The following is a 27,915-nucleotide window of genomic DNA, read 5'->3' on the forward strand; positions in this document are numbered from 1 at the left end:
TACACGGTTGCTAGTACATACCAATAATTCATTCATCACTATACAACGGTAACCAAAAAAAAGTTTCTCTTTATATCTCACTCTCTTCTCCATCACTTTTCCAAACCTCACTTTCTACAACTCTTCTACTTCTCACTCTCATTCATCTCTAGCTAGCACCACTCAAAAAAAGTCTTGAACCTTTTTGTGAACATAGTGGCACATCAAGCTTATGTACAATATTATTATTGTTATATAGTGTACTATATGTATAGAACTTGTTGATTAGTCATGAAGCTTCATAAACATATTTGCATCTTCTTGTTTCTCTTTAGTTTAATTTCAAGCTCCCAAGCATATACATTCTATGTTGGTGGAAAAGATGGATGGGTTGTGAATCCCTCGGAGAGTTACAGTCAATGGTCAGGGAGGAATAGGTTCCAAGTCAATGATATTCTTGGTAAGTTTGATTTCAATTAATGCAAAAATTTATTTTTGATTTGCTTGTGAGCTAGATTTTAATAATGATTTTTTTGTGTACTATAGTTTTTAAGTACAAGAAGGGATCAAACTCAGTGTTAGTGGTGAACAAAGAGGATTATGATAAGTGCAACAAGAAGTATCCGATCAAGAAATTTGATGATGGTGATTCTGAGTTCCAATTTGATAGATCTGGTCCTTTTTATTTCATTAGTGGAAAAGATGATAATTGTGAAAAAGGTCAAAAACTAATTGTTGTGGTGCTGGCTGTGAGAAAAACATCTCCTCCCTATGTTCCAATTATACCTCCAAAAACACCTTCACCTATCTATAGTCCTCCCAATGTTCCTTATACTCCTCCAAAATCGCCTTCTCCTGGAAATCAACCACCATATGTGCCAATAACACCACCAAAAACACCATCTCCTATTATAAATCCTCCTAATGTTCCTTATACTCCTCCAAAAGCACCTTCTCCTGGAAATCAACCACCATATGTGCCAATAATACCACCAAAAACTCCTTCTCCAATCTATAGTCCTCCTAATACTCCTTATACACCTCCCAAAAGTACTCCCCCCTCTCCTAATCAACCTCCATATGTTCCTACACCTCCAAAAACTCCTTCTCCTATTTACAATCCTCCAAATGTTCCTTATACTCCTCCAAAAACACCATCTCCTCGCAATCAACCACCTTATGTACCAATTACACCACCAAAAACTCCTTCTCCTATTCATACTCCTCCTAATGTTCCATATACTCCTTCCCCTACCAATCAACCACCTCATGTTCCAATTACACCACCAAAAACACCTTCACCTATTCACAACCCTCCTAATGTTCCATATACTCCTTCCCCTACTAATCAACCACCATATGTGCCAATTACACCACCAAAAACTCCTTCTCCTATTCACACTCCTCCTAATGTTCCATATACTCCTTCCCCTACCAATCAACCACCTCATGTTCCAATTACACCACCAAAAACACCTTCACCTATTCACAACCCTCCTAATGTTCCATATACTCCTTCCCCTACCAATCAACCACCTCATGTTCCAATTACACCACCAAAAACTCCTTCACCTATTCACACCCCTCCTAATGCTCCATATACTCCTTCCCCTACCAATCAACCACCATATGTGCCAATTACACCACCAAAAACTCCTTCTCCCATCCACACCCCTCCTAATGTTCCTTATACTCCTTCCCCTACCAATCAACCACCATATGTACCAATTACACCTCCAAAAGCTCCTTCCCCTAGTAATCATGCACCTTATGTTCCAATTACACCTCCAAAAACTCCTTCTCCTTACACTCCTCCAAAAGCTCCTTCCCCAAACAATAAACCGCCATATACACCAATTCCTCCAAAAACCCCTTCTCCCGTCTCTCAACCACCCTATGTACCAATTACACCACCTAAATCTCCTTCTCCAATTCACGCCCCTCCTAATGTTCCTTACACACCTCCAACAACCCCTTCCCCAAGCAATCACCCTCCACATGGTCCAATTATACCTCCAACAACACCCTCTCCTTTTTCTCAACCTCCATATGTGTCAACACCTCCCAAAACCCCTTCTCCAATTTCTCAAGCACCTTACATTCAAACACCTCCAAAAGCTCCTTCCCCAAGCAATCACCCTCGAAATGTACCAACACCTCCGAAAACCCCTTCTCCCATTTCCCAAGCTCCTTACATTCAAACACCTCCAAACACTCCTTCTTCTCCAACATCACAACCACCTTACATTTCATCACCTCCAAAAAGTTCTCCTTCTCCATCTTCAAATACACCTTATATTCAAACACCCTCGGGAGCTCCTTCTCCAATTTCACAACCTCCATATATACAAACCCCACCAAACGCTCATTCCCCAACATCTCAGCCTCCTTATATTCAAGCACCAAGCACCTCTTCTCCATCATCATCTCTACCACCAGGAGTAGCACAAACACCCTCTGGAAATGGAATAACGCCATCTCCACAATCTCCATATCCATCAAACAACCCAACACCACCTTCATCTTCACCTTCAGCTAGTTCACCGGTGTCAACCACTACCTCGCCTCCAGCTTCCTCTCCGGCAAGTTCTCCGGTGCCAACCACTACTTCACCTCCAGCTCCCACTCCGGCTAGTTCCCCAGTGTCAACCAATTCTCCAACAACATCTCCTGCGGGTTCCTTGCCGGCAGCAACAACTCCATCACCTTCGTCTACAACAACAGGAAGTCCGTCACCGTCGTCCACCCCTCCAGGAACGCGGTCGTCGAATGAAACCTCACCAGGGAAGTCAAGCGGATTGGCTTCTGCAAGTCCATCGGGGGTATGGGCTTACACCATTACGATTTTGGTCGGTGCTGCCCTCACTAGTACTATTCTTGGATAGAAAAATCGAACATATATTATAATTATTATATAGTATACTATATTACTTTTGAATTTTTCATATATAATTTGTGAACATTTTTGTTTTGTAAGTGTTGTTGGACATAATCAAGAGATATCTATCTCATCTCGTAATTAGTTTTATGTGTATAATCTGGTTGCAATGTGAATTCTCTGGTTTCAACTTTTTGCTGCTTCAGTTTACTAGCATTATTGTTCTGTTTCCAGAAGCTATAAAAATCGAACAGGGGACACATTTATCAAATTATATTTATTTTAATTGTATGTTACATTGTCTCTGAAATACTTTTCATGTTAATGTTATTACATGATTATGCTTATAGTTTTACACGTATGTCTATACAAGGTAAATAACAATGATGCTCTATACGATTCATTATGTTATTCCAACAAGTCTATTTTTTTTCCGTGTCATTATGTTAATCTAAATTCAAACAATGAAGATATAAAATAGCTTATTCTCTAGTTAATTATGCTATCTATTTATTTTCAACTTTAGCAATGTAGCCATGTCTTAATATTGAAGATATGGGAACAAAAATCGTATCTATGTCTATATCGTGTTACTTTTTTTTCAATATTCCTATGCCCTGCCAACAGATATGTTGGCTTAATGTAAAGTTTGACTCATTATATGCCATCATTTTCAATGAACAGAAGTTAGTGATACATTCAAATCAAATTTTTTTCCGTTCATTAATTGAAAGAAAAAGAGGGATGGGGCATACCGTCGGTAAGAGGCTTAATTAATAATTTAGTATGGGGGCCATGACCTATAATAGTAGAGGATAGTAACATAATAAAGTGGAAAAATCCATGCAACTAATTCCCTCTATCCAAGTGTTAAAGCAATGATAGTGATGTACTACCAAACTTTGTAATGTTACATCCTCACAAACGTTAAACTTCAAGCCATTACTATATACTATTTTGTATATCAAATTGTATAAATGTATTAATTAATATTATAGAACTATCTACAAACTTTGGTCAAAAGAAAATAAAAGTCACCCGATCACTTGAACTGTGTCCAATCAGATATATATATGTAATCGGATTAACGATAATTTAATAAAGTTTGGATTGACGATAAATTTAACGAAATCACGGTGTCATCTTAATTTCATCTAACTTGCTGTGAATCCAAACATGCAATTAATAAATTAAACATATAATGTTTCATAATTGCACATATGACACTCATCTTGTCAAAGCAAACCAAAGATTTGTACACTCCTTCGCCACAACATTGATGTAAATGCTTAATCAGATTTTACTTATCCTTTTCAACCTAAATTGTAGTAAATAATTACTCAGAATAAGACTTGGTACTCAACAATGCACAAGACATGCATGAAAGTTTCAGTATCACAAGAGTAAAATGTGTTTGAAACACAGATAAATAAATATTTATTCAAATAATAAAAGACTCTAGCTAAGTTTACAAATTCTCTCAAACACATAAACTGTTATGTTATGTTCTAAGATAAACTCACATAAACTGTGAATAAACACTTCCAAGCACACATACACAAACCATTCTGGAAAAAATATTGAAAAAACCGAAAACTTAGTAATGTCATAAGTTATTTTTGCACGTATGTCAAAACACTAACATAAATACTTATATCATTAGATAAAACGGAAAAACACCCTGGAAAATGAATAATCTAAATTGAACATCGTTTGGCAAGTGTAACATCAGCTTAGGTTTGGGTGCATGCAGGTTTGAGTTGCTTCTTGAATGTTCATTTAAACCTAACAGAAACCTTTCCTTTTCATAAAGTGTATTTCTTGTGTCGCCAACAATAGTTTCCTCCACAAAAATGATGAACATGACAGCTAGGTGTAACATGTGAGCTTGATTATGATTGAGTGCTGCATATACAAAATTAGGGATACAAGCATGTTCTGGCAACCAAAATCATCACATCGTGTCAAAAGAAGAACCACCTCCGTTGTCGATGTTTCTGCAAGAGTAAAACGCAAGATTATGGAAGTCGTCATCATCACTATGACTAATGGGAGAAGGATAGATTGTAGAGAAAATAAAAACATCATATTAGACACTTCAAATTCCTTTTTCTTTTCTCAAAATATGTGCGTCTAATCAACCTTAAGTTTCAGTATCTGCTTCATGACTTCTACTGAATGCAAAACTTCAAAGTTTGGCATTGTAAAACATCCACAGTGACCCCAGAAAATGTCACACTTGGAAGTAGTGTTACGAAAAAGATTGCAAGACTTTGTTTACGTTAATTACTTTTCATTTATTTTTTAAAACAGCACTAGACTTCAAAATAGAAACATGTGCAAACCAATAACCAACAAACAAATAAGTTAATTAGTTAGAGGCCACAAGTAAATAAATCTTCCCGCATACATATACTCATTGAGTAGGAGCGTGACATTCCAAATAGAAAGTTGTGAGTCACTGTCCTAGTCAACATGCATAATCAATGAACGCAAACCCAGATAAAACACACACACACAGAGAGAGGGAGAGGGGGGGGAGAGGGAGAGAGAGAGAGAGAGAGAGAGAGAGGGAGAGGGGGGGAGAGGGAGAGAGAGAGAGAGAGAGAGAGAGAGAGAGAGAGAGGGGGGGGGGAGGGAGAGGGAGAGGGGGGGAGAGAGAGAGAGAGAGAGAGAGAGAGAGAGAGAGGTGGACCTTTTCTTGCTTTTGTGATTTTAATAAAATAGGTTCAGAAAGAACTTCATTGTCTATATTCTGAATGTATGGCTGCAACTTTTCCTCCAGCATCTCATTCACCTTAAGGTCAAATTAAGCATCAGTCAGCACAAAAAGATACAAAATTAACATGGAAGAATCAGACACTAATTGAGGGGAAAGAACCAAGAACACCCTATGATTCTGAACTATCGGTAAGAGCACAAGGTATGCTAAGACAGTTGTAATGTACATGCTGTTGGACATAATAATTTCATTGCATGAAGCGTGACTAGGACAGGTGCCAGTTCTGATAAATTGATCCTTTTTGGCACGAGCAAACAAACAGGAGATGGAAAGAGAAAAGATCACCAACCTTTTCTTGACGCCATTTAGTTTCCCACTGTACATTCAATATATTTTCAGAGATTTCTCTTTGAGCATTGAGAAGAACATTCATTTCATGGAGTTTTTCTGGATTTTTGAGATCCTCTTCATCCCAAGATGATGGACTCAATGGAAGGTCCAGTTCCTGTCAATTCTCTGTGGTTAGTTATGTCTTGTTTCAGAGCAATAGTGACTACAATTTACATTACTTTTCAAAAAAAAAAATGCAAAGGATATACATGTACAGACACAAATAAAATGAGAAAAGTGTTTAATTCTCCACTTATAAAAAATCCTAATAAATTTGAAGGTGCTTATCGGAAAGAAAAAAAAAAAAAAGTGGGAAAATATGAAAGGATTGAGGTGTAAAAGCTAATTTCAACATATGTGAAAAGTTATTATTTATAAACCCGGTCATTGGTAAAACCAATTCAACTTTTCTTTTCCTATAAGTGATTGTTAAAAGTTTATCCAAAGTCCAAACTAACTCTATCATACTTCGTATATACTGTATTGGTATTAAGTTCTCATCCATTCTAGTGTCAGGTGTTTTAGCTAGCAGGTCAACATGATACTTTATCGTTTCAATTCTTACTGTTTGTCTTTAAATAAATGATTAGGCATCAACACGAATCCTCAATTTATCTGCATCAAATGAATGCAATCTTCCCCCTCAAGATATAATGTCAGAGATGGCATTTTACCACAAAGCATCCATGAGCCAATAGCTATATTAACGAATCTATTAGGTATGAGTATGACAATGTTTAGTGTATAGTGCAAACTTTTAAGGCTTTGTTTGGGAGTTTGAAGGGAAAGGAAGGGGAGGGATTTAACGATAAGGGAAGAATAAAGGGAAGGATGAGTAGTCTCTCCATCTTGAATGAGATTTTATTTTTCTTCATTGGACTAAAACCCTCCAATAGGGGAACGGAAAAAATGCATTGGGAGAGAGCTTGGAGGATTTTGAATAAATTTTCAAATTCATTACTTCTCTTTAAAATACTTTCAAAATAAATGATATATTATTACTCACAAGTATTTTCATCCCACTCCCTTTAAAATCCTTTCCCAAAAAAATGTGAAGAATAATTCTCTTATATGCCTTCCTCCCCTTCCCTCCAAAGCCCTCCCCTCCATTTCCCTCTTAACTCTCAAACAAAGCCTGAGGGTTTGTTATTTGTCCCATGACAAAAGAGACGTGATAAAATGAACTATCATATCCCATCTCAATCCAATGTTTGACGAATGACGAGTCAACAAGATATGATAAGTTTATCTTGTCACTTTATCATATCCTACCTCTCTAGCTAAATTTTTATAATTGGATGATGGTTGGGTTAGAAACTAGATAGGATAAAAAAATGAATTCCTCATAATAGGTAGCAGGTTTATGAAGTTAACACAGTATGTAGTGGGTGTGAGATTAATTTAGTCAATTTATGAAGTTTATATAACCAGCATTTTTGGACACCTAATGGGGTCCCAAGAGAACAATGCAAAAAGGCTCACAAATCTCAACTGAAAACTTTTAAACCGTAGAGCTTTCGCAGGAAACTCAGACATTACTTTTGAATATTTTATAACCACATTTTTTCAACATAATCTGGAATTTGTTTCCCTATTTTCATCATCTCCCAAAGTGATTTACAGAAGCTTATCATCGATTGATTTACCATTCAACTGTTTTTCACATACACACAAGTTTCCTTTTGTGAAGCTTAAATAAAATGAGAAATGCTAGCAGCACACTCTTTGAGACACTTTTTTCAACACACTTCCTCCTATTGGTTGAAATTAATGTGGGTCCCACCAAATTTATGTGATCCGAATAATTTAGTGGAATCTTTTTCAAAACAATGAAACTCATTTGAACTTCAACCAATAGGAAGAAGTGCATTGAGATTGTGTTAAAGAATGTAGTGCTAGCACTCCAAATAAAATGAAGTTAAACCACCCTAGGTGTTTCATCTGGGTTTGACAAATTCACTGGAAAGGGCGTACATGAACTTGTTTAGACCAGCTTACTCGCAGGTTACAAGTCAAACTGGCCACAGTAGTCTAGTCCAGACAACTATGGTTTTTCTTAGAATTTTGATTTAGGATTTATCTCAATCCCACAAAACTGACTTGTAAGGTGAGGAATGTCCATGCTTTATAAGCACTAAATCGTTGATGTCGAACTCTAGACACACTCCCTCACACTTAGCACTAAACATCTAAAGTGTGGACTAATGTTGGTGGAATAACAAGTAACTCAACAGTCATATATGAAAATTTTAGACAAATGAAAAGGGAAACATTCAACAAGTACACTTAACAAAAGCACGTTATTATGTGACAGAAAATTATGAAGATAGTGAATACATACACCCCAATTTGATGGTCTTGGTGGAGGATCAAGCTTCATAACCTCTTTCTCCAGTGCCTTCTTAGCCTTGTAGTAAGGGATGTTTTTAACTATGACAGGATCATCCTTTGCACGGTCAGGATCTATAGATATCAAGACCTGTGATAACAGTACGATTATAAATTATGTATTAAAAAATATATAAATTTGTGCAAGAGGGAAGAAAAAGAAGAAAATTGAGATGCTATAATTTCAAATATATGAATAACACAAAATATCTAGCATCCAACTATTTAAAAAATCACCTTGATTTTCAACAAAATTGTAAAAGATTATCTGTTTTCCATTTATCAACTAGCTAAATATTTATTTCTACATAGCTACATTTATGTGCTTGCATCCACAGCCAAGAGCATAGCCAGCCATGAATACAAGCAACAATATTCAGTGCACAGTATACGAAACTTACATCATGCAGAAACTCCCACCCAGGTTTTCTCGTGGCCAGGTCATCTCGAAGTTGGTCCCACCTGGATTCCTAAACCCACACGCAAAAGAAATACGAAGATTATTTATGGAGGTAAAACAAAAACAGCTTTGAATTGATGATTTGATCAAAAGCTTTAGAGCATAAATGTTATAGGTAATGTGTAGTTAGGCTGCATGATGCCTGGTTAACTTGAAAAAGCTACTGTATGGGAGGATAGAATAATCAACTTTATAAGTTACATAATCAGAGGTGTTATGCACCTTCTGCCTTTTCTTCAAAAAAAATTTAAATACTCAATCTTGTTTTCTGCATCACCTTCCCCACCAATATAAAATCCATTCAAGGGTTACTCAAGCCCGTATAAACATTTCTTCTTACAATTGACTAATAAAACCATACGCCTAACACACCATTGTGCAAAAAATGAATGGAACGCGTGTGATTAGCAATAAAGAATAGTTATGGAGTTATTTCCTTATTGGCATATAAGCTACACCATTTTGTTCAAAGAACGTCTTCTAAGAGATTATGCTTGTCAGTTAGATAAATTACTGGAAGTGGAAAATAAACTTTGATGCATTTCCTCAGCAAATTGCAAAGGAAGATTGTTTTGGCAAATCATTTTCATACTTCACTCCTCATTTTTTAAGATGTTTTCACGCCCATCTTCATCACTACCGAGCACAACCGTGTTATTGTTATGTTAAGCATAAATCCTTTGAAGTCAGTAGGCCGGCTCCATTAGTTTTGTTCTTTGATGTTTCTCTATTTCAGAGCACATTTTCAAGTGAACTACTATCCTCTAAGTAGTTCAGTACTAGCATTGACAAGTCCAAAAGGAATAATTTGAATGAGCAAAGAGGACATTCAAACGGAAAAATAAAAGCATATCAAACCCAATAAGGGGACAAATCAATACATGAATAGTTGAACTGAAACTGAAAAATAAGAAGGAATATGAACAAACAACCTCATAATCTGACAATATTGTCTTCTTTGCATTGTCGCCGTAGGTAAATCCATACATAATCTGTGGATAGGTAATCAACCAAAATTCAGCAATATCGGGATCTTTCATGCTATCCCTTATGTGCTGAAAATATTAAAAACATAAAAAAGATTAAGAATACGATGTCAAATAAGAGTGAGAATCTCAAATGAAATTAATACTAATTTATTTCCCCTCGTCATACTCCTGCTTAACTAATAGTAGTTTGCATAAAATGTAAATCTAAGAGAAGCATTCACTCTGATGGTAATAGTACATAGAGGTTAATGATAGAAATCAACTGATATAGAAGAATAAAATAGGGAAAATCCCTTTTGATTACAGAATAATATTGCAGAACTTCGAGGGTCTGCACCTCCCTAATGCCAAAATGGCCCCTTCCCAGTCAAATCCTCAGATGCCCCTCAATCTTCCCTTCTCTCCCCTATTTATTCTTAAAACTTAACCTCCCACTACTGACTTAATTAATTATCAATCATAATATATTAATAAACCATAACTGCATAATTAACTACTATAATTATAATAAAACTGACACAATTCTAATAAGATATCTAACAATACTCCCCCCTAAAGATTCACCTTGTCCTCAAGGTGAAGGATATCATAAGTGTCCACCTGGGTCCCATAACTTGAAGTATAATGACAGAGCGATGTGTGAATCATGCAAACTTATGCCTTGATCATATACTCTGTTTGTAATGATATTTTTGAGAAAAAAATACAGGATGATTGATGTCGTGGTGCCCATAGTAGTTCCCCTTATCTCTGACCCCATACTCATTTCTTTATTGCAAATAAGTTTGCACAAATCCGTTTTGCTCTCCTGTTCCATTTCCACAATCATGACATGCATATGGGCATTTTCTACATATCTCTCTATTTTCCCCATTTCTACATCTTCCAAACCTTTCTCTTCTCCTATCGCGGCGGGATTTGGATTTCCCTGGTCACTATCTTGTGGTTGAATATTGAATGAACCTTGAGTCATCAACCGCTCCAATTCAGTTTCAGGTTCCTCTTCTTCATCAGACATAGGCATGATATCCCGATATTCCGGTTTAAAACGCCAAATAAATGCAAGCGAGAACGTATGCCAACTAACCTGTTGATGGCGTCGATTCCACCAGTGTGACCATTGGCGAGCACGACCTCTGAGTAACATCAACGCATCTGTCAGTTTCTCCTCATCTGGTGTATCTCTCTTTTTGAAATGTTCCTCAATGCATAGCAGCCACCAGTATGCACCTTCTTTGCCATCAAACACTCGAAACTCCATTTCTGCCATAACGGTACCACGGTTCCAAGATCTATGCTCTGATACCAGTTGATAGAAATCAACTGATATAGAAGAATAAAAATAGGGAAAATCCCTTTTGATTACAGAATAATATTGCAGAACTTCGAGGGTCTGCACCTCCCTAATGCCAAAATGGCCCCTTCCCAGTCAAATCCTCAGATGCCCCTCAATCTTCCCTTCTCTCCCCTATTTATTCTTAAAACTTAACCTCCCACTACTGACTTAATTAATTATCAATCATAATATATTAATACACCATAACTGCATAATTAACTACTATAATTATAATAAAACTGACACAATTCTAATAAGATATCTAACAGTTAACAAATGAAACTATAAATGTATGGCATCAAGGTTTGTTTTGGTAGTATATGAGAGTTACATTATCTTATCAATTTTGACGATAATAGCAATTGGTCGGATAGAATTAGGTGAGAATTTAGAAATGACGACTGACCTCATATGGATAATCCATCTTTTCCAAGACATTACGAGCTTGCCAATGGGGCTCCATAATCTTAAACAAAGAAAGGGCACGTAAAAGTGGTAAGAATTATCACAATTTCGAATGATATTAAGTTTAAAATATGAATCAGCAAAAATTAACAATTTAGAAAGAAAAAAAAAATCGGTTCAAGGAATTAAAGAAATTAACTCACACCATCTGCTGAAATCTTAAATGGTAATTTGTTTTTGCATTCAGGACATCCCATTACACCCTGTGCAATATCGAAAAATTCTTCAACCACAAATCACAACAGCATTGGCGTGCAAAATTACTAGACCAATCATGTTAACAGCCATTGTATTGAGTTCATACCGTTCCATCGCAAATTGGACAGTCTTTTGATGGTAATGGTATCTGAGGATCCAAAGAGGATGATGGTATATGCACTAACTCAGCCCGGTTGTTGACAATGGCATCTGCAACAGATTCGACCGTCGCTTTCTCTCCACTAAAAGTGGATAAATTGAAGAAGCAAATATAAGGTATTTATACATTAGTTGGAAATGAGTATCCTATGAAATTATGATAAAAAAAAAAAAATAAAATGCTACAAGGAATCAAAATGGAGGTAGTTATTTACGGAAAACAATTCACTGCACTATCTTACATACCCAAATTGTTATAAATCAGATGTACGTTTTCTTAAGAGGCCTTCTAAAAATCTAAGAGTCGCTAGAATCGTTTATAGTGCAAAGTTTATTACTTTATAAGTTTCCTTGAACAAACTAGACATGTATCCAAAAATGAACCCAAAAGATAAAGATTGCAGAGTATGCTAATACAACTAAAATCTCAATTTATGAGAATGTAATCAATTGTTTTACAAGTTTGTGAGATCATTATTAAAAATTTCAACAATAACACTAAATAAACCATAAACTACATTGGAATACATGGAGAGTACTCACCTCTTCAAGTGGCAATTCTTCACTTGATAGTGGACTGTTCCACTTCCTCGACACATGGTACACCGCATGGCCTGCCATCCACTACATGTCGCACAGTCCCTGTTCTTGATAACACATTTAGTTAGATTTCAATAATTCCAAAGGCAACAAACAATACTGCACTAACCAGAGATTATACACATTGTGTCCTCAAGTGAGGAAACAACAATCTATCTATTAATAATACAAAACAAAACAGCACCTTTGACATATCACCTTCCTTCCTAAGTTTAATGCAATGTCATAAGTCCCCAAAGTAGCAACCGCCTACAATCAAGCCATGCAGCAATATTCATTATCAAATAAAGATAAAATCAAAACAAAGAACTAACCATGGTGATGCTTGCATACAATGCAATTCCTGCAAATATCAAAAGAAGAACGCTAGCAACACTAACATTTTTTCTAATACACTATCTATTATTTGATAAAAATTTACTCAATACATTTTGTGGTAGCCATTGATAAATTGATGAACTCAAATGAAGTTCATCAAAGAATGCAACAAATTGATGAACTCAAAGTGATGGGGCACATGTTACATATAGTAGTTCTGTCTCCAAAGTTGTGTAATCAATTTCTCAAAAGTCCAAAAGTTGCTCTTTTCAATGCAAAATCTCTACATTCGAGTACCTTAACATGTGCCCTAATGACAAGGGCAAATGTTAGCAAGACCCTTGATGAAATTACCTATGTAGCACCGACACTTCAAAATTCAAATTGAAAGTGTGTTTGTATCTGATACATGTCGGTCACGTAGTTAAATTCAATTATTTCATTTCTTTCAAACTATTATCGGCGTTGAAGTGTTAGTGTCATGTCTCGTGTAGGTGTCACAGTTTCATAGCAACATACCATCCATTTCAATTTTCAACAAAGCAATTAACATTTAATCTCATTTCCTTCAAAACCCAGAAACTAAGAAATAATCAATAAACAAAAAAACATCAATAATTTCCACAAAAACCCACAAACCCAAAAACATAACCTCAACAAAACAAGACAATTCACCTAAAAAAAACACAAAATTGACAAATAGAACTAGTTGGCGATGACCCAGATAAGCAAAACACAAAAAGAATCGATTTTTAAAGCTAAAATCCAAAAGGGTAAGAGAAACTAACAAAAACAGAAGCAGCAGAGAGCTTAGAAACCAGCTCAGGAACACCAAAGCCACGAGGAGCAGAACCAGCAATATCAAATGCAAGAGTCAAAGGAGTGAAGAGAACTTTGAAAGGGAAAGCAAAGACATCGCTAACTGTTTCGCCATAAGCATTGTTGAATTCCTTGTAGCGATCTCTGAAGTATTTCTTGACGAAATTGCCGAAACCGCGAGGTCGTTTAGGCATGGCGTGGCGGGAGGAGAGTGAGAGTGAGAGTGAATGAAAGTGAGTGGATAGAGAAGATAGAGTTGAAAGAGGGAAAGGAGTTTAATAAATTCCACTACCTCGTCATTTCATAAATCAATTTTAAATGTTTTCATTAATTTCGCGTGAAAAGTTGTTTTATACTATATGTATCATGACGAATTATTTAACGAGTAAATAGGCAATTATCTCCTTGAAATTATAAGTTTCGTCAATTACCTCTTTAAAATTAATAAAATTTCAATTACGTCTTTGAAATTTTACAACGTTAATCAATTTACCCCCTCCGTCAATACCGATAAAAAAAATACAGTAATAGTGTTGAAATTTGAGCATATGGATGTGTTGATCTTGGAAGTGAGAATGAAGATTCAGAGAATGGTAGGGGATGTTGAAGAGAAAGAGAATGACATTGTATTATGATGTGATGAAGTGATCTTTGTATGAATGAACTGTGAACTCAAAATCTAGACTCAGCTTTTAAGTTGAGATATCTTCAGTGTGTCAAACATTGTTGACGGTTATGGATAGACTCTCGTCAAATTAATAAAGTGGACTCCTTCAACAAATTTAGGCTCGCTTTTTCTTTTTTCTTTCTTTTTTTGTGTAGATGATCTTAAATGGTTCAATCTTCATTTTATTTTATTTTTCATTTTTAATTAGTTTTTTTTTTTGACAAATTCATTTTTAATTAGTTAATTCTCTATATTGCCGACTCTTACATTTTACATTTAAGATTATGTTTATTCGGAAGAGTAATTTCAAACATAATTTTAAGTGTACAACAAAAAAAACATAATTTTAAGTTAAGAGAAAAAATTATAACTTTTGTCTAACTTAAAGAGGACAGGCATGTATAAAATTTTTGGATGGTGATCAAGAGAATTTTCTTTCTTTGCAAGTTTCTCAATCACAATCTTCTGAATCTTCGCAACTAAACTAACTTTTAAGTTTGGTGTTAAAGGACAATTTTATGAGTTTTGAGATCAATTTTCACAGGATCCGCAAAGTTTAAATGGTTGCAAGAGGAACATTAAAAATCAGCAAAACTACAAGTTATCAAAAATCATGTAATACTAAAAAAACAAAACAAAAATTGACTGAAAATAACCACTGAAATCATGGGTTACCTCCCAAATGACGCTTCTTTAACGTCATTAACTTGACGCGTAAGCCGGTGTTAAGGTGGCATATATGACACAAAAAACACATCATTCTTATTCTTTCTTTTGTTCGGTAATAACTCCATGAACTTGAGAAGTATATGATCATATCAATTTTAAATGCAATATAGATGTTTTTTTCCCCCACAAGTTTAGAACCGTACATGAATTGGTATGTGTGTGCGTGATGATGGAGCTTTTGTTTTGGTTGAGTTTTTTACCGTTATGTCTCGTCTTTGTAGGCGAAGTGTTGTTGACTTTGTTTTATGCTTTAAAATGGTTAAGCGGCATGCAGATGGATAATGTTGTCTTTGTGGTGGATTTCAAAACAATCGATGATGCTTTTTACTCCAAAAGGGTGTTTAGAGTTTGGTCATATCATTATAGTGTTCAGAAGCTCTTCATTTCCCGTTTACAAACTCTTGCGTGTTTAAGCATAATTAAATAAACAAGGACTAAAAGTATATGTTGAAATTTTTTATAGGGACCAAAACATGTTACTTTTTATTCTGCGGACAAAAAACAAAATTGACTATATTTACAAGAACAAATTTTATTTTTTTTAAGAATGTAAGCCTCCTAGACTTGTAATTCAAATATTGTCTCTTGATCTTTAACGAATTTTCTGTGAAAGTGCCATTAATGGTGAGGAACAATATTAGATTTTTTAATTTCATTTTTTTTAGATAGACGAAATTGTAAAATCATCATATAAAATATCTATTTGACATGATTTGATTTATGTTAAAACATTTAAATTGTCATGCATATAAATTAATCTACTTATTTTATTTTTTATTAATATATTTAACGTACAATTAATATATTTAATTAAACACAACAACAAAAAAACACCTTCCATGTCTCTGGTCCAAAACCCTTAAAAAAAAGATTAAAATATATATATAAAAAATTAAATATTTCTTCAAAAAAAATATCCTTACAAAAAATTATGTCTTTTAAGCCACTCCCGTGAGATAATTGATATATTTTAGCTTTAATAAAAATATATTTGGTAAAAAGCAAAAAAACATCTTCCTTGTCAAAAAACAACTAAACCCATTTCATTTCATCACAGACAACTAAAACCCTAAAAAACAACAAAGTTGAGTGTAGCTCCGTCGGATCAAAGCAGCTTTGGATTCTCAACGCAGCCGGAGTTACTCGCCCGCCGCCGTCAGAAATAGTGAGAAATTCTTCCTTATTTTGCTTTTCATTTTCTTTTGAATTTTCCTTCTCATCATCTCGAGTAACCCCATTTCACACAGCGATTGATAACATATGAACAATGGCGTGTATTATAAAATCAATTACATCGCCATTATTGATAACATAGGAACAACTTTGTTAAATTCAAGGGATAGCTTCTCTTGTTTCATATAATGGAAATTTTGTAGTTGTAGCACTAGTAATATATGTTTTAGTTGGATTGGCGGGTAAGGAGATTTAATTTGAGTAAATTACACTCCCTTCTTCTCAAAATGCTTGAATTACACTCCCCTCCCCTCTTATGTTAAAATATACACTTCCCTCCCTTGAAAAGTAAAATTTATATTCCCCTCCCCTATAAGATGCTTGAATTGCAACTCCCTCCCTTAATAATTAAATATGCACTGCACTTTAATCTATTTTAGCATAAATAAATATTTTTATGATGTATATTAATTTTGAGCCACCATTTAAGAAAAATTAATTCATTTCTTTATAGTTTAAATGTCAATGATAATTAAATTTAAATATTTTTCTATTAATTTTACAATTTAGAGTATAAAATTAAATTTTAAACAACCACACTTTATTGTCTTTAGTAATTTTTTGCATATTTTAATTTTATTTTGAGTTGTTTCCTATTTTATAATAGGGTTTAAAACTATATATTAATGAAATTGTGCATCAAAAATAGTAAAAAATGTGTATTCAAATTTTGAATATATTAAAATAAACCAGCAATACTATTTTTTCGAAGTGTGTTAGATTATTATTTTTTTTGCTAGACTATTAGAAATTTTTTAAAAAAATATTGAGGGAGTAAATTGTAGATTTTAACATAAGAGGGGAGGGGGATGTAATTCAAACATCTTTGAAGTGAGGATAGTGTAATTTACTCATTTAATTTTTATTTGAAAATGATCTTCCGGCTCAAAGACAGGTAAGGAATTCTTTATATCTTGTTCGTAACTATCAATGTAGGTGAAGATCTGTCATAACATTGCTGGTAGGGGTGAGCAAAAATAACCAATAACTAAACTAAACCGGTTAATCGAACTGAACCAAACTAAAATTAACTGAACCATTGCATTAGTTATTGAACTGAACCGTTATTTTAAAAACAATTCACTGACTGAACCGAACGGTTATTAAACTTGGTTAATTGTTGTGAACTGAACCATTACATCCCACTTAATCCTCACTTAATCATATCAGTTCTCACTTCTCACTTTTCTGAAAAATTTTCACACAAAAACCATGAACCAAACCCTTTTCTAAACCCTAATTTCATTTCAATTTCAATCCAATTCGCCTCTTCTTCTCTTATTCTCACTCAATCGAAGCTAGTTCACATGAACGGAACCGAAATGTGACCTCATTGATTTTGCGATTCTCACTCTTCTTCTTCTTCTGGACTTTTCTGCGATTCTCACTCTCACCTATTCTACGATTCCTAAGGTATAAATTTGTTTATGGGTAGGATGTTTTTTGAGTTTTGTTTTTGGGTATCATTGATTTTGATTTCTGAGTATAATTTTATTTGATTTTTGTTATGATTTTGTTTGATTTTTGTTTCTGGGTATTTTTGTTTCTGTATGATGATTTTGTTTCTGGTATGATTTTGGCCTTTTGGGTTAAGTTTATTGTTACAGAAATAAATAACTTATTCATAAGCACTTATATAGCATATGTTGTGCTAAGGTTGCTTATTTTTTGTTTGTTTAACTTCAGATTGATTAGTGTTTATATATTGTTTGGACTTGTTTAATTAGGCCTTAAATTTGAATGAATTTTCTTGATGTCATTGTCTCCTTAAAATTGAACTTTAGCAGCAATTAATAAAATACTGATATTTTGTAACAATCTCATCATATGTATATTTTGAGAGAACAGAAGCAAGTGGTATAATACAGATAGTGTTACTGATAAAATTCATGAAACATGAACCATAACAGTAACCTTATGGATTCTTCAAATTTATAATACCAAGTTCAAACAATTATTTTTCAAGTTATCTTGTGCTTACTGCTGCTAGCCTGAAACAAGTAATCAAAAGATTATTTAATCAACGTCACAAAATAAACATAGTATTCTAGCTAGTATATAATGAAACTCATAATTTGTTCATATTATGCATATTTATTTTCTGCCCAGTTTTCTTTGGTGCTAACAATTAAATTCGTAAAAGGACTAAAATTCAAAATTTTGGTTTCGGTTTGGTTTGGTTCGGTTAATAGGTATGCAAATGGTTAACCGAACCATAACTTTGGTTCAGTTCGGTTAGTTCCAAACCTTATACGGTTCGGTTCGGTTATTTTGAACCATTTCAACACTTCGGTTCGGTTAATATGGTTAACCGAACCATGCCCACCCCTAGTTGCTAGTAATTGTCCCCCTTTTCTCAACTTTAATTTTTTTATTCAATGTTTGGGATTCTGTAGGTACATACCAATTACCAATAGGACATAGTTAATTACCATAGAATTGTTCAAGAAAAAGAATAATCTCATTTTAATTTGGCTCTGCTGCTGCTATTGTTTAAGCGCTAGTGAACTTACTTTGCTTACCAAGATGTTGTTTAAATGTATATCCGTATTTATTTCCAAAACCATGATTCATTGCATACATTTATTATATCCGTAATTCCAAAATCATGATTACTTCGTTGGAGGATAGAGTAGTTTATTTTATTTTGGTATCAATTTACATTTTCTTCGGGTTTGCTGAACTTTTTCTTGTATTATGATGCAACTTCTGGTTCTAAATTGCTTTGAAACTGGTGTACAACAAAATAACACAAACTTTTGCCAAATGCTTTTAAAAACTAGACCTAACATATTGTTTGGTTACATTAGGTTTGGTTTATTCACCATGCACACCCCTATTCGGAGATGCCTGCAAGCGTTAACCCGGCAATCACAACCAACATTATCTCTCTTCAAAGACCCATCATCTCTCCGCTCACTCTCCGTGGCTGCTTTTCCCAATCATAACATTTCATCACCCCTTCTTCCCATTTTCACCAATTCCAAACCCACATCTGCTTTTGGACAATGGCACCACGGACGCTATTTCTCTTCTTCCAAACAAGACGATCACATCAAAGAAGGCTGTACACATGAAATAGAAGACGAAGATGACGACAACGACAGCGATGATGATTATGATGAAGAGGAGGGAGATTATGAAGATGACGATGATGATACTGTTGCAATATCAAGTAGGAAAAAGGTGTACACGGCAGAGGAGAAGGAAGCAGAAGCAGAATCTATTGGATACAAAGTGGTGGGGCCCCTACAAAAGAATGACAACGTTTTTAAGCCATACGAGCCTGCTTTTGCAGTTGTTCAGGTTCAATTTGCAAACTTTAATTGATTACATGTATCAGTGTTTCATATGTTGTTTTTGTTTTGATAACTTTTCCCCCTTCTTGGTTTAGATTGGATCACATCAATTTAAAGTGAGCAATGGGGACAGCATTTTCACTGAAAGATTGAAATTTTGCGAAGTGAATGATAAGGTGAGTGATCCTTTTATTTGCGAAGTATTTTGGCTGTTATTTGTATATATGAGAATACTGGGATGGTTTAGTGAATACGTAAGACAAATAAGGATTGGATACGTCAAAGAGAAAATCAGGTGGCACGTATGGTACAAAAGATGGTAGAATCTTGTTTTAAGGAATTTGGAGACGCCCGCTAAGTAAGTAGGTGAAATGGAGGGTAATTAAATAGTTAGAGGTAGTAGACAAAAATCTATAAGCCAAACTATTAAGACCGGCTTTAGATTTAAATGGTTTTCAATTTGACATGATTTACAATGGGATATTGTGGGGTTACTTGATCCATGTACCAACTCTACCTTGTCGTTGTTTTTGTACAGCTGTTGCTTACCATTTTGTGTAGCTTTATTTCAAATTGTCACCTAGTTTTAGATACACTATGTAATTGCAATATTGCAGCATATTTCTATTGGTTTAGAATGCTATGAATCTTATTAAATACTTAATTGGCGACTTGTTTTTGTGTAGTGATTAGTAAATTCATTTTATATTTTCTTTTTGTTATGGTATCTTTCAAACCAGCAATTAAACATTCCATTGCATTTTTTGGCTCACTGCAGTTGATTCTGAACAAAGTTTTGTTGCTTGGATCCCCTAGTCAGACAATTGTTGGCAGACCCATTGTGCCGGATGGAGCTGTTCATGCTGTTGTTGAGGAGCATGTAAGTGCAGAATTACCAGTTAAAAATAAATTTGATATGCAGAATCAGCTTTCTAATTTTGAGAGTAGAAATGGGATTACTTTAGAATAGAGTGGTGATCCCTCTTCCAGTTTTACGTTTCATCTACTCTAGTTTGCATTTTGCTTGTCTTTCTGTCCTATCATTGCAATCATATTGGAATGTTACCAGAAGTGCTACTAAATGACATAGTTCCTATTTTTGAGAAAATTAAAAGAAGTATATATTGCATTTTCTTGCATGTGTATTGCATTTAATTATTGCATCTATTCACAAGTCTGCTTAATATTGCGACCTTCGAACTAGGTAAAGAAAACCAAAGACTGTTGATTGCATTTTGCAGTATATATTTGCATGCAAAAAGTTTCTTTGCTGAATTTAAATTAAATGGCATGTGTTAATCTTCAGTTCAGTCTCTTTTTCATTTCCTAGCAAAGAAAGAAAAATTATTGCTAAAATAATAAAGTTCAAGAAAGAAGAGTGGTAGATAAAATATGCATCCAACACTTCCAAGATGGAAGAACAACCAAAACTGAGATAAACAACCATGTAAACCCCTAAATTGCAACACATCTTCCATGATCTTAATTATGATGTGGTGTGAAGCCCCGATACGGATACGGGTACGATACGATACGGGTACGCGAATACGCAAATTTTTTTAAATTTAGGATACGATACGGTTAGGACACGTTAACAAAAATTTATAATTAAACTTATATGTATGTAAAATACTTGAAGAAAATTAACATTTATTACTCTTCATTAATGTATTATTATAAAAGTTACGTTTTTTTAAAAATAATACATGTGATCAAAATATTTTTTTTGAAAGTTTTCTTATAAACCATATTACATTTTCATATGTTGGGATATTGAGAGAAACATCATTAAAAGAACTCAACGCAAATTTTATCTAATGTTGATTAACTGAATCACATCTCTCGCTATGTTCATCTACAAGAAGTATAATTTCAAGTGTTTCATCGAGAAACAATTCTATTGATGCATATCTAAAATTGAGTCATATACATCTAAAATGAATTTTTACAGCATTGTCTCACTTTTTTACTCTTCATCTTTTTCTAGGATACGTGTATGTAAAGTATCTTAGAAGTATCCTTGTGTATCTGTGGAGTATCACACAAGTATCCGATAAAATATTTATTAAAAATTAAAATAATTAATTCCGATACTTTGTGGATACGTATCCGCGAGTATCCGTGGAGTATCGGTATCCGATACGTATCCGGTACGGGTACGTCTCCGTTTTGGAGTATCCGGGCTTCATAGCCTAGGGAATTTAAGAAGGAACATTTTGGAGATACAAGAAAACATATTATCTATGACTGGTCATGGTAGAACAGTACAAGAAGGAAAAAATTGTGTACAGAATATGGGAAACATGAATATGTAGGTACAAGAGAGGAGCTAAAAAAGGAAGTGAAAAACATTCTAAAACCGATAACTGTATAACCTGGAATGGGACTCTACCTTGTGTTAGATCACATGGTCACTGGGTTTAAGTCCTATTGCAAGTTTAGCCTCTGAGCTGAAAAACCTAGACAGAAGAAAAAACAATGCTTTATGAAAACGAACTTCATATTTTTAATACGACACTAGTCAGTTGTAATATTGAAGTGGTAGAATTAGTGGTTGTCTGTCCCTATTTTCCAGTGTTTTTCCTTAATAAAATGTTGATGAATTAAAACAAAAAGACAAATAATCAATTTACCAGCTGTAAGTAATACTGACAATAACTATTAAGTCCATCATTTTTCCTATTTAATTTAAGGGTCATGCTAACAAGTTTCCTAAGTGCATTGTTTGAGGAATTAATAAACGGGAATTTTTTCTTTGAAATACAAGTCAAACATTTGTCAAATAATCATATCACTTTTTATGCAAAAATTTAAATTACCTCTTTTAGTTTTTTAAACAATGCCTCAAGGGCACTTGTTAGCATTTTCCTTAATTTAATCGTAAGCCAATCAAAAGATGTAGATGATTGAGGTCTGTCTACATCTACTAACAGGAAAATGCAGTTCCCAAAAAAGCAGTTCCCAAACAGGAACTCCATTGTCTCAGTGCCAGAATCATGTAGGACCAACCACCCTCCCAATCCAAAAGAACACATCAACCTACAATAACTGACTTACTCCTGCAGCACACAGGCACTATAGACATGATAATGGCCTAAGGAGATGATAACCATTAACTGTAACTACAATATAAGAGAGAACAGAGGCAGATGGAAACTCGTTAGAAGTAAGCAGGAACTATGCGTCCATCATGGGCAGCTTCAATTTCAGAAACAACCAGGAAAGTCATGCTGGTTCTTGGACTGACGTGCAATTGTGTTCAGAATTCCAAATGGACTGGCTGAGAGGTCAGTTAAAAAAAATTCTACGTTGAGTGGCCAGACTGGACTGATCTATACCAACTTGCTAAAACCTCAATTTGGAGTAGAAGAAAACTTACAAATTTCAAGAACCTCAGTGAAACATAAAACAACGCGGCATTAAAATGTAGTCTCTTAAATGCTTCCTATAATCTTGAGATTTTAAAATGTAATATTGTTTTCCCTTGCAGATATGTTGAGAGGCTAAGTTGCTCAAGAAGATTCATATATGTTTTTTAAATCTCTCACGGACACTCCTCGAATAAGGCGTGTCCCCGTGTCTGACACATGTCATGGCCGACACCGACACGACACCGACACATATAATTACACTGAATTATGTGATTTTCTAAAAAAATTAGCTGTGTCAGTGTCGTGTCCGGTGTCCGTGTCCGTATCCGTGCTTCATAGACTCTTTGCCCTCTTTTATCTAAGAAAAATATGGAGTTTTGGGGTCTTAGTTTTAAGAAGTCACAAGTTTCAATTTTTTGAATTGCTAAAATTACCTTGATATCTTTTTCTATGTTTACTAGAAATGTATATATTCACGTTGTAAAAAAAAAATGTATTTATTGTCCATGAGTGGTGTGAAAACATTTTATGTCAGGGATATATTTGAAATGAACTTTTAAAATCCAAACATTTAATGAATCTCCTTGGTCGTGATGTTTTTTGTTTCTTCTTATATACGGAACTAGATGAACTATTTCCTAAGGATGATCTATTATCCTCCTCTTTTTAATAAACTTCTTTGTCTTGATGAATTTCATCTTTATCCTGTAAAAAGAGAATACAAGTTTATTTTAACTTGGAGGGGTGTAAGGATTGATTTGAAGTGGAATTTTCATTCTTTCTATCTATGCACTTGCATGTGTACTCATTTTCCCCTTATATCAGGCACTAGATGCGAAGGTGATTATTTTCAAGAAAAAGAGAAGGAAGAATTACCGAAGAACCAAAGGGCATCGTCAGGTGTGTTTGGAATAAACTGTTTAATCATGTGTTGTTTTATAACAAATTATTGATATTAATTCTTCTTGATGGATGGTTATCATTTTCAGGAGTTGACAAAGTTAAGGATAACTAATATTGAAGGAGTTGAGAAACCTCCTAATGAATTGGTTGAAAAGCCTTCAAAATCTGCCAAGAAGGAACAGGAAAAGGTTGCAGTTAGTGCTTAAAAAGGATGTACTGGCTGTTGCCGGTAATTGCTATATTTATGTCTCAATGAGTTTTCGACAGTTGGGTGGAAAAGTAATCAGCCATCCACTTAGTCAGGTTTTGTAGGAAGTCTTAAAAAAAAAATCCTCCTCTCTTGGTAATGCTGGATTTAGTATTTAAGCATAAATCCGTTTATTCTTAAATAAGGTTTCAAGGTCTCAAGAGATCAATGTTTATTCTTGGTTGAAACATGAAACTATATCATGCACTGTACCGATATCTGACAGAAATGAAAGTGCACAAATTTCATTAAGGAGAAAAACAATCCTAATTCAAATCCTACACTGCAGACAATGTCTTGATTTGTATTATTTTGACCAGGATAGCTTGTATGAATGTGTTACTGATGAAATCTTATGATGAATCAAATTAGAGAGTGTAGCTGACCTTCAATAATGACTCGTATCTCAAAAAAATTATTAGTAATTTTGTTTTTGAAGGTAGCTAGATATTAAAAAAATAAATGGCACAAGAAAAAAAATACAACAAGTTTGTAAAATTGATCTTAAATTGGCTGTAATTGTATGGAGAGGATCTCTACTCGCATTCTTGCCCTCTAGTGTACATCGTATCACTAAATTTGTACGAAGCAACCAATTGTTTTTACCAAGGCACGTTTCTTTGTCCATATGCGACATTTTGATTTCCATGACACCCCTATCTGCACTCTCCTTTGTTCCTTCTAATTTTTGAGAAACTTCTATGTGTTGCGCGTTCACCACTCTGCTGCCCTCACATGGCCATCACAATAGAGTATTTTGCCTCAACAACAAACAGTAATCAAACATTTATAGGGTTTTCGATTTCCTTCTGCTTTAATTAGTTAATATTCTTCTCTTTCTTTGTTTTCATCATTTCATTTGATTAATTCAACCTCCTAACTTCATTTTATCATTCGTGATTTGATCTTAAAATATTTTTTCCTTTCTCCCCTTCTTCTTCATATTTGTCTTGAATTTCTCAAGAATTAGCCACGAAATTAATGGGGCAAATATGGAATTGAAGGAGGTCAAGTGGTGGTTGATGGGAATTCTTGGACGCAAAATCAGATTGAACGAATACGGTGGTGGAAGGTGACTCAAACAATTGTAGATGCGACATTCATTGTTTCCTCAACGGATTTCCATGTAAGGATGTGTTATGAAACCTTTTTTTGATTATGTGATTCAAGTTGTTAGATTGACATTTATTTCTTTGTTCTGGTTTGAACTCAAACCTCAAACTTTTTATTTCTTAACAATTGACCTATACTTGTTATTAGATTAGTTTTTCTCTTTTACCCGAGTTTGAACCAAGACCTCCAACTTCTTATCGCTCAAGATCAAACTATTGAGCTACCCAACCCGATCTCTTTTATTGTTGATTGATGCACAAAGGATATAAAATACTCAATTGATTTCCTATTATAAGTCCCTCTGACCAATATGAAATACTCTTGGAATAATTTACTTAACAAAATAAGTTCAACAATGGGATTAGATTTGTTGCATATTATGAAAAATACTTTACGAGAGGGGATAAATTTACTAATTTTATTAAATAAAAAATGAAATATGTAAATTATTATATCGTTTTTATTCTCTAAGAGAAAATCCATCAATCAACTAGTTTTTTTGGTCGGCTATTATTTAGTCTCAAAAACTATCACTCTATCTTCAATTTAGTTTATAAATATGTAAATATAATAATTGATCTTTAGATTACATAAAATCTATCAATTTAATTGCTAATTGATATTTAGATTACATAAAATCTATCAATTTAATTGCTAATTTTAATATTAGCGACTAATTAAATATTCCTAAATATACGAAATCCATCAATTTTTAATTGCTAATTTTAATATTAGCGACTAATTAATTGATGGATTAATTGCTAATTTTAATATTAGCGACTAATTAATTGATGGATTTCGTATATTTAGGAATATTTATTGTATTTTCATAGAGATTAAACCAGAATGGTAGTTTGATAATTTTTTTTGTGGTGGCCGGGGTTTGAACTCTAGACCTTGCATATATTATGCATTGTTCTTACCAACTGAGTTAAGCTCACGAGGACAGTAGTTTGATAATTAAATTAATAGTTTATGTTAAGAAAAAAAAATGTATCAGTAATTAGTATTTATTGGGGAAAATTCTTAAGAAGGGCATTTGGGTCATTTCCTTCTACATATATATAAGCTACCTCGTGAAAATTTTGTGTCACTTGGCTAATCATTGTAGCAAAATCAGTAATTCCTCTTCCCTTTCTCTCTTTCTCTTGGCCGAGTGGCCTTTCCCCCTCCCCTTATCTCATGAAAATTCACCATTTTTGTTAAAATCAAGCTTTGCATGCCTCATTTTTTTTCCACAAAGCCTTCAATTAAGCTAAGAAGATTCAAAGGTGAGTTATAATTTTCCCTCTCTTCCTCTTTAGTGGGCTGAACCCAAACTCTTACTTTTATCCCAAAAGATTTCAAATTTTGTTTATGATTATGGATAAATTGTTACATTGTTAGTTTAATTGATGTTAATGGTTTGTGGAGTTGCTAGGAACTTAGATTGGAGGTTTTATTGTTGGGAAAGAAAGTTGAAGCAATATTGAAGAATGAAGAATTTGAAGCAATTAAGGAGCTTTAGGAATCACATTCAAGGTGAGTTTCTTAGTTTAAGTTTGAAGTTTGGAAGAAGGAATGACAATTAGAATTTGGGATTTAAGAAATTATTAAGGAAAAGTGATTTAGTAACCTTAATGAACTGCTGTTGATGTTATTGGGCTGGAGTTGTTTAAAATGGGTTATTATTGTTAAAAGTGATTATACTTGAACTTTATGACATTTGAGTAGAAATTCGAATGGGTATACATGTGGTATTTGAGTCATAAGTTTTGCTCTTTAACCCATATTTGAATGGTTGTTGGATTTTCTGAATCTTGACTCAATTCCCTTCGATTTGAGTACAAATTTGATATGGTTTTGATTAGTAATGAGTTCTGAAAACGCATTTGAAGTTCAGTTGGAAAAACTGCAGGTTTAGCCCTACGGGTTTGGCATATGCGAGTCACATGAATCGGTGAGTGATACATTTTGGAAAGGAGGATCATTCATCCATGCTGCTCTAGTTTCACGAAGGTTTAGGAGCACTTAGGGTGTGTTTGGATCACCAAAGAAAGTGAGAGGAAAGATTGTAAGCGGAAAGATTGTAAGAGGAAAGATTGTATGAGGAAAGTGAATGGAAAGTGAGATGATTGTTTTAGTTGTTTGGTATCAATGAAAGTGAAAAGAAAGTGAAAGGAAAGAAAGTTATAATTTTGTAAAATGACATAAATGTCCTTATATTAAAATGAATATGCATGTATAAAAGAAAGTTTTCAAAAGTGAGGACAATTTAGTAAATTACACAAAAAGGATGGCAGCTCAAGCTTTCTGCGCAGTTTAGAGAGGAAAGTTTTTTGATGTGGGACCCACCTAAAAAAAACTTTCTTTCCTCTCTGACAGTGAAACCAAACAATGGAAACACGAATTTCGATGAACTTTCTTTCCTTCCTGCTTTCTTTCCATTCACCTTCTCTGGAACCAAACAATGCCTTAGGCTGTGTTTGGCATGGAAAAGAAAGTGTGAGGAAAGATAGTAAAATGAAAGATTGTTGAATGAATGAAAGTTAAGAGAAAGTGAGAAGAAAATAAGATGATTTTTTAGTTGTTTGGTATTAGTGAAAGTGAATGGAAAGTGAGAGGAAAAAATGATTGAATATTTAGTAAATGACATAAATATCCTTATAAAAA

General features: G+C 34.1%; 3 protein-coding genes and 1 long non-coding RNA gene across 4 annotated transcripts; 3 read left to right on the forward strand and 1 right to left on the reverse strand.

Annotated features, from left to right (window-relative positions):
- Positions 1-30: 30 nt before the first annotated feature.
- On the forward strand, positions 31-3,047 carry LOC146949713 (uncharacterized). The gene is made up of 2 exons (XM_085745653.1): positions 31-439; positions 526-3,047. Exons 1-2 carry the CDS (start codon positions 271-273, stop codon positions 2,862-2,864), a joined length of 2,508 nt encoding a protein of 835 aa, XP_085601779.1. The 5' UTR covers positions 31-270; the 3' UTR covers positions 2,865-3,047.
- Positions 3,048-4,268: 1,221 nt separating this feature from the next.
- EMB2737 (embryo defective 2737) lies at positions 4,269-13,953 on the reverse strand. The gene is made up of 12 exons (XM_085745654.1): positions 13,671-13,953; positions 12,749-12,813; positions 12,508-12,606; positions 11,912-12,047; positions 11,751-11,810; positions 11,549-11,608; positions 9,750-9,872; positions 8,759-8,827; positions 8,311-8,448; positions 5,929-6,084; positions 5,553-5,654; positions 4,269-4,854 (listed from the first exon to the last, which is right to left on the reverse strand). Exons 1-12 carry the CDS (start codon positions 13,893-13,895, stop codon positions 4,822-4,824), a joined length of 1,266 nt encoding a protein of 421 aa, XP_085601780.1. The 5' UTR covers positions 13,896-13,953; the 3' UTR covers positions 4,269-4,821.
- Positions 13,954-17,505: 3,552 nt separating this feature from the next.
- LOC146949715 (large ribosomal subunit protein bL21m-like) lies at positions 17,506-24,431 on the forward strand. Its single transcript, XM_085745656.1, has 6 exons — positions 17,506-17,743; positions 19,141-19,636; positions 19,725-19,805; positions 20,408-20,509; positions 23,826-23,900; positions 23,990-24,431. Exons 2-6 carry the CDS (start codon positions 19,157-19,159, stop codon positions 24,107-24,109), a joined length of 858 nt encoding a protein of 285 aa, XP_085601782.1. The 5' UTR covers positions 17,506-17,743; positions 19,141-19,156; the 3' UTR covers positions 24,110-24,431.
- A 1,871-nt stretch (positions 24,432-26,302) lies between these two features.
- LOC146949716 (uncharacterized) lies at positions 26,303-27,496 on the forward strand. Its single transcript, XR_015027365.1, has 3 exons — positions 26,303-26,534; positions 26,684-26,784; positions 27,161-27,496. It is a non-coding gene; the product is annotated as an uncharacterized LOC146949716 (long non-coding RNA).
- Positions 27,497-27,915: the final 419 nt, after the last annotated feature.

The sequence above is a fragment of the Medicago sativa genome, chromosome 2, assembly GCF_051527215.1.
Source record: "Medicago sativa cultivar Bolivia chromosome 2, Bolivia_mono, whole genome shotgun sequence".
Taxonomy (NCBI): Eukaryota; Viridiplantae; Streptophyta; class Magnoliopsida; order Fabales; family Fabaceae; genus Medicago; species Medicago sativa.